Source organism: Saccostrea cucullata, unplaced genomic scaffold, assembly GCF_032062105.1.
Source record: "Saccostrea cucullata isolate Sc308-1 unplaced genomic scaffold, CSIRO_AGI_Scuc_v1 ctg4337, whole genome shotgun sequence".
Classification (NCBI taxonomy): domain Eukaryota; kingdom Metazoa; phylum Mollusca; class Bivalvia; order Ostreida; family Ostreidae; genus Saccostrea; species Saccostrea cuccullata.
In genome coordinates, this window is record NW_026939901.1 from 67501 (window position 1) to 74488 (window position 6988).

At 33.5% G+C, this 6988-nt stretch overlaps 1 protein-coding gene across 1 annotated transcript; it reads left to right on the forward strand.

Annotated features, from left to right (window-relative positions):
- The first annotated feature begins 266 nt into the window (after nt 1-266).
- LOC134254253 (epidermal growth factor receptor substrate 15-like 1) lies at nt 267-6709 on the forward strand. Its single transcript, XM_062736796.1, has 9 exons — nt 267-375; nt 685-834; nt 1805-1942; nt 2320-2473; nt 3598-3698; nt 4239-4349; nt 5288-5485; nt 5840-5928; nt 6065-6709. The coding sequence occupies exons 2-9, from the start codon at nt 751-753 to the stop codon at nt 6156-6158; spliced, it is 969 nt and encodes a 322-aa protein (XP_062592780.1). The 5' UTR covers nt 267-375; nt 685-750; the 3' UTR covers nt 6159-6709.
- The last annotated feature ends 279 nt before the right edge of the window (nt 6710-6988 follow it).

A 6988-nucleotide genomic window follows, 5' to 3' on the forward strand; every position in this document is an offset into this window, starting at 1 on the left:
CATTAAATAAAACAAAAAAGAGCAGACTCAGAAATGTCTAGACAAATCCAACTAAAAGGTAAAACATTTAATAAAACCAGAAAGAGCAGGCTCAGAAATGTCTAGATGAACTCAACGTGAAGTTAAAACCAGAAAAAAGGTTAAAAAATGTCTAGAAGAACTTGATGAAAAGGTAAAACATTTAATTAAACCAGAATTAATGGGCTCAAAAATGTCTTAATGAACTCAATAAAAAGGTATACAAGTATCGATTTTTTTTTCCAGAAATCTGACCTTGAAAGTAATGTTCGTGATTTGAAGGAAAAATGTGACACAGAACTGAAAAGTATTGAGGAGTTACGGGCACAGATCAACAACAGGGAGCAGTCTGTGTAGGTAGAGTGTCTCATGAATATTCATCAACATCATAGGGAGTAGTCATTGCAGATGTAATGTTTAATGATAACCAGGCTGAAACAAATCAGAGGTGAAATTGTTTCTCATTAATATTCATTACTATAGATTGCTTATTTTACACGAGTATTTAATACTGTGAAAATGATACCCAAGGTGTCAAATCAAGGGCAATTGAATTGATGGTATGACATTTTTTACATTACTAGTACATTTTGAATTTTATTGATTCATGTTGTTTTGTCATGTTCTTTTATAATTTATAAAATTCTTTTCTACTTAAAATTCAAGAACCAAGAGAAAGAGCTGGAGAAATTAAGAGTGGAACTAAATTCACTGAGGGAGGAAGAATCAAAGATGGAACAGCAAGTGGAGGTTGGAAAACAACAACTGGAGTTGCTGGTCAAATCACAAAACGATTTACAGCTTCAAATATCACAGGTTAGAGTCCAAGTGTCACAATACGTTATATTTCCATTAGTGAACTCTTCAGAATTAGAGGCAGGTTTGGTCGTCTCACTGGGACAGCATGGCATTGTGGATTATACAAAACATGCCAGTATCAATCCAAGTTTAAATGTTAAGTGTATTATCCATTTTAACTTAAGAATAGAAGAACTAAAAGATATATGAAAAAGAGCGAAAACCATAACTTTATCGTCCATTGATAAAAATACGATATTTCCGAGTTATGTGTAATGGTATTGACTTTATTACGATAAATATATACATAGGATCACCAATAGATGTAGATTAATATCCTCGTCATCTCTACTCTTGATTTAGATAAAGTCCACAACAATAAATGCATTTTGTTAGAATTTTTGCATCGACATTCAATGCGTTGTTTACATGTTTATGTTACATTTGTCCAAGAAATCCCGCGAAATTTGTACTTTCTGCGACTTTTTCACAAAAGAGCGCACTAGGAACTATAACTCTTCAATCGTGGAAATATAACATATTAGAATATTTCTGATCTGCATTTGGATGTACGTAAATTTTAGGACAGTTTTGAGAAATCTGTACATAAATGGGGGAAGAAATGAACCTTGATTGATTTCAGTAATGTTTTTAACAATACAAAATTATTAACCCCCCCCCACCAAAAAAAAAAGTTTAAAAATAGGAAGAGAATGTGTGAAATTCTGGAATAAATCTGGCTTTATCTACTTAACTTTTTTTCCCAAGACTTTCCACTTGTGCACAAAGTGTATAGATTTAGCAAATTGATTTAATTTTGAAAAATCAGTCAAAGGAAAGGGAAAGAAAAGTATTTAGAAATCAATGGACAAACTTAGAAATAGTGATTTTGATCAAGTTACTGACACTCATCTTGTGACGCAAGTTAATGTTGCTGGATATTGGATATAGAATAATGAAAATTGTAATTTATATGTATTTATTTTAGACTCGTCAGAGAGTACAGCATTTGAATGATCAGGAGAGAGGGTTAAAACACAGCATAGCCAGTTATAGCAGTGTTAACAGTGAGGTGTCTAATATCTTCTCCAATCAGCTTCAGGACGATCTTAGTACTAGGGCTACTGTAAGTACTAGTGCAACATTAATTACTAATACATTGTACAAGATCTCAAGACCAGGGCTACTGTAAGTAGGTCTACAGTAAGAACTAATACATTGTACATGACTTGAGTTTCATTAACTGTGATATGATATCAGTAATAGGTCTACAATAAGAACTAATAATCTATCATTATGTTTATAAACTGTGAAATGATTTCAGTATGAAAGCCCTGTAAGTACCATCAGTGTTTTTATAAGTGTGTGATATGATTTCAGTATGGAAGCCAAGTCAGTACCATCAGTAACTTTATCATTATAAGTGTTTTAACTGTGATATGATTTCAGTATGGCAGCCCAGTCAGTAACTTAGTAAGTGCATTAACTGTGATATGATTTCAGTATGGAAGCCCAGTCAGTACCATCAGTAATTTCAGTGCAGGGTCAGCCTTGGATGATTTTAAGGAGGATCCGTTTAAGAGTAAGGACGTGTTTGGAGGCGACACGGGTGGAGGAGGATCCGACCCATTTCAGAGTGATGACCCATTTAAAGAAAGTATGTTTAACTGTATACTTAAGATGACACATTAAGAAGGTACATTTATCTGTATGTTAAAGATGACCCATTTAAAGAAGGTACATTTATCTGTATACTATAGATGACCCATTTAAAGAAGGTACATTTATCTGTATACTATAGATGACCCATTTAAAGAAGGTACATTTATCTGTATACTATAGATGACCCATTTAAAGAAGGTACATTTATCTGTATACTATAGATGACCCATTTAAAGAAGGTACATTTAAGGAATGTTTTTTTTTTAGTTTTGTGTGAATTATTGGTGTGTGAATCACACAGACTTGTCACGTAGGCATATTTCATGAAACGTGCTAGCGCTTCATAAAAAATATGCCTATATGCAAGTCTGTGTGATTCACACACCAAAAATTCACACTAAACTGAAAAACATTCCTTATATTTACATTTAACCGGTTTAGAGGCAACTAAAATATCCCAATATTTGAATTTCCCGCTGTCCTATTTTATTGCATTTTACCAGCGTCGCTGCAGTCTCATTGTGACGTAACGTTAACGCTTGTTTCTCCGTGTATATTTCTACGCGTGAATATACACGAAAATGTTTTCAAATCAATTTCACAGTAAGCTTACTAGAAAAACAGAGCGAATGTAAATATTTATCTGTATACTATAGATGACCCATTTAAAGAAGGTACATTTATCTGTATACTATAGATGACCCATTTAAAGAAGGTACATTTATCTGTATACTACAGACGACCCATTTAAAGAAGGTACATTTATCTGTTTACTATAGATGACCCATTTAAAGAAGGTACATATATCTGTATACTATAGATGACCCATTTAAAGATGGTAAATTTATCTGTTTACTAAAGACAACCCATTTAAAGAAGATGACCCATTTAAAGAAGGTACATTAATCTGTATACTAAGCAGGTCATACTACATAGTTTGGAGATGTATCAGAGGAGAAATCATATCTAGGGACTTTTTTACCAACTAACTTTTGATAAATGTCAGTGTCTGAAAAAGGGCAATTGGCTATCAATTGTTGTATGTGAAGAAAGTAAACTTGCTTGACTCAAATCCTAAATGCCATCACATGATACGTATTCTCTATTCCTGTGTTGTAGGTGGTGATCCCTTTAAATCCTCGTTTGGTTCTGATCCATTTTCATCTGATGATCCGTTTAAATCCTCCGACACATTTGAGAGTTCCTCAAAGTCTGGAAAGGTGAACCCTTTCACTTTGTTTTTTACATCCGGATATAGGCACATAAATTTTTATGTTGTCCATATGTGTTCAGCTGTACTTTTCCCCCTTTTTTCTTTTTTTACAGGAATTTTATTCATAAAAAAACATTGCAAATAATCACATGGGTAGCAGGTGTCCTTAGTAGATTCACTGTATTACTGTAGACATACTTTCTCTCCAGGGGGTCTTAATTCCGTGGAATCTCAATTATTGTTTAATCGACGGGTAGAAAATTACGCAGATTTCTTAGACTGTCACTATATGCTTTACATTAATTTTAAGTACACTTGGACTAATTTCAGTGGAATTTTTTTGACCGCGGAAATAGCGTAAATTAATATCACACTGAAAAAAGTACTTCTACAGTATCAAAGATTAGGATTAAAAGAATGAAATTTAATTAAGCCAACTAATCTACCTATTCATCAATTTATCTTTAAAAGGGGAACAAACAGTTTTTGATAATATTTATACCAAGTGACATGATTGAAATTTTGACATAAGTTATTTGTTTTGTAGGAGGATCCATTTAATAGTGTGGACCCTTTTGCATCATTTGGAGGTACAGACAATTCCAAACTAGATGCTTTTGATCCTTTTGGGAAAGGAGGATCCAGCTCAAAACCAAGTGTAAGAATAAACAGTTTAGCATTCCAGCTGTCTGTTCTTTTGCTTTATCAATGAATGACATTTATTATTTGTAGAGAAAGATAAATTCATAAATTGCTGATATTTATAAGAAGAGATACAATATACTAGTACATGCAGGGTTTGACATTAAGATTTTGGAATTTTAGACCAGTCGGGCTACTCTGACAAATTTTTACTAGCCCTGACCCTTTAAACACTAGCCCTGATCAAACTTGAGCAAAAATATTTAAAGCACGAAATAGTGATAATTTAAGAGTAACCTTTTTCTATAAATCTGATTAATTGTATTGGTTATCTTTACCAATGTAATCCATATTTTGATAACAAAACTTTCCTGCACACATGTGAATATGGAAACTGTCATATACATGCGGCATGTAATGTTTTGTCGAAACTTAACTTAATCAACTTGTATACAATATAAATACAATACCATTAAAATTGTTCAGAGAATTTAAGTGTATTTATAATAATGTTTTGATAATACACTGTTCACCTTTGTTGTACACTTGGATCTTTCGACAATAACAATCGTATCTCATCAGTCATTTCCATGAACGATATATAGCTTATTGTTTCTCTTTAGGAAAATGGCATAGTATTTACAATTGCCTACAATGACTCTTAATGATAGCATTTCGGTCATGCTGTATTGTCATGTGTGATTGTTACGTATTTAGTTTTCTTTCTACTATGCGGTTAGAAATGTTTTGATTTATTTTTCATTGACAATAAATTGTTTAAAATTAAAGTTCTTTTATTTTTTGTACATGACCAGTCGGTTTAGTACACAGACATTTTACCCGACCAGACCAAACTTTTACTAGACTCAGTCTGTCGGACGTGCCTTAATGTCAAACCCTGACATGTATTTTAGATAATTATTCCCCTTGGGATTCTTTCTTTTTTTTTTACAGAAACCAGGCAATCTATTTGGTGGTGACCCTTTTGCACCAAAATCCCCTTCTCGACCTCCTCTGGGACCCAAGTCACCCGCCCCAGCTTTGCCCCCAAACAGAAAAAGCAGCCTCCCCCAAGACCTGCCCCTCCCAAAAACAGACCCACCCCCAGCCCCAGTCAACAGCTGGGGGGATTTGACAGTGATCCATTTGCAGGTATCTTTGACTTTGTAGTGTTATGTATAATAGTACCTGCGTCATAAAGTTGCATGATTTAATTAAGTTTACAGAGTTCTGAAAAGTAAGCTTTGTCATTTCCATTGAAATTTTTGTCAGACCTTTTCAAATCGATAAGGAGACCACATAAGTGAAGATAATAAACACCAAGGTCAATCTGATAAGGTCAAGGTCATAGAACTTTGGAGTTTACAGGGTGAAGGTTACTCTGGCTGACTTTTAAAAGCTCAGGCTTTATATTAGTATGAAATATCAGGAGGCTTTATATTAGTATGAAATATCAGAAGATCAAAATAATTATATCAGCTCAATCAGCTTATTTTCCTGTGACAGGTAATGACCCTTTCTCCAGCTCCACAGGAAAAAACACTGCTGCCTCAGAGGATGCTTTTGCCAACTTTGCAGACTTTAGTCCAAGCAAGGTATAAACAGATTTATATATAATTATTTGAAAAAAAAATTTAAAAATGTCAATTTTCCGTTCACTTGATAAAAAATTCATATAGCTATTATTTTAATGTTTGACCTAGTTAATTTTTATGTTTGATCTTGTTACAGTTTGATGATAAAGGAGCCTGGAGTTGAGAAGTCTAAAGTTAAAAGACAATGTTTACATGAGGGACCACGAGATCGGGATGATGACAAAGATTGAAGGGTGTTCACACTTAGGGGCGTGGTTTTAAGTGCTACATGATTATTTCTTCCTGTGACATCACAACAAACCTTCACAACTGTTGTAAACTTCTCTCACTGATTGATATCAAATATAAACTGCTGATTGATATTCTGTTAACACTAGGACGGCTATTATCAACTAAGGACATGTTTTAGTTCCTATGGTATAGATAAGTAGAGGAGGAAAAATGAGGAGATATATGAGTTACATCCCTTGTTATTTTTGTGAAGATGTCAGCCACTGTTGTGTAATAAAGCAACAAAAACCTTGTAAAGTGCAATATTCTAGTGATATGTTAGAAATATTATTGTATTTATTTTTAGAAAAAGAATATAAGCTAGTATAACTTAGGTTTGTATTGGTGTGCGATGAAGTTTTCTGATTTTACACCAGTCACAGATAAATCACAAACTCATCATTCTTGTGCAATCATAGTTTTATCTCGAAGGATTTTAGTTTTACATGTATATGTAGTTATTCATATATGATATTATGAAATCTTCAATGTCAATAAAATGTGCCAATCATTTTAAGAAGTCTTCATCAATTTTTAGCTCACCTGAGCCGAAAATGGCCGATCAAAGTTTTACATAGGAATATATAGGAAAAATCTTTAAAAATCTTCTTCTCAAGAACCACTGGGCCAGAAAAGATGAAACTGATGTGGAATCATCCTCAGGTAGTGTAGATTGAAGTTTGTTCAAGTCATGACCCCCTGGGGTAGGGTGGGGCCAAAATGGCCGATCAAAGTTTTACATAGGAATATATAGGAAAACTCTTTAAAAATCTTCTTTTCAAGAACAACT

Coding starts and splice junctions, on each gene's coding strand:
- LOC134254253 (XM_062736796.1), top strand. CDS start 751: ATGGAACAGCAAGTGGAGGTTGGAAAACAACAACTGGAGTTGCTGGTC. Junction 835..1,804: donor TACAGCTTCAAATATCACAG/GTTAGAGTCCAA, acceptor TATTTATTTTAG/ACTCGTCAGAGAGTACAGCA. Junction 1,943..2,319: donor ATCTTAGTACTAGGGCTACT/GTAAGTACTAGT, acceptor ATATGATTTCAG/TATGGAAGCCCAGTCAGTAC.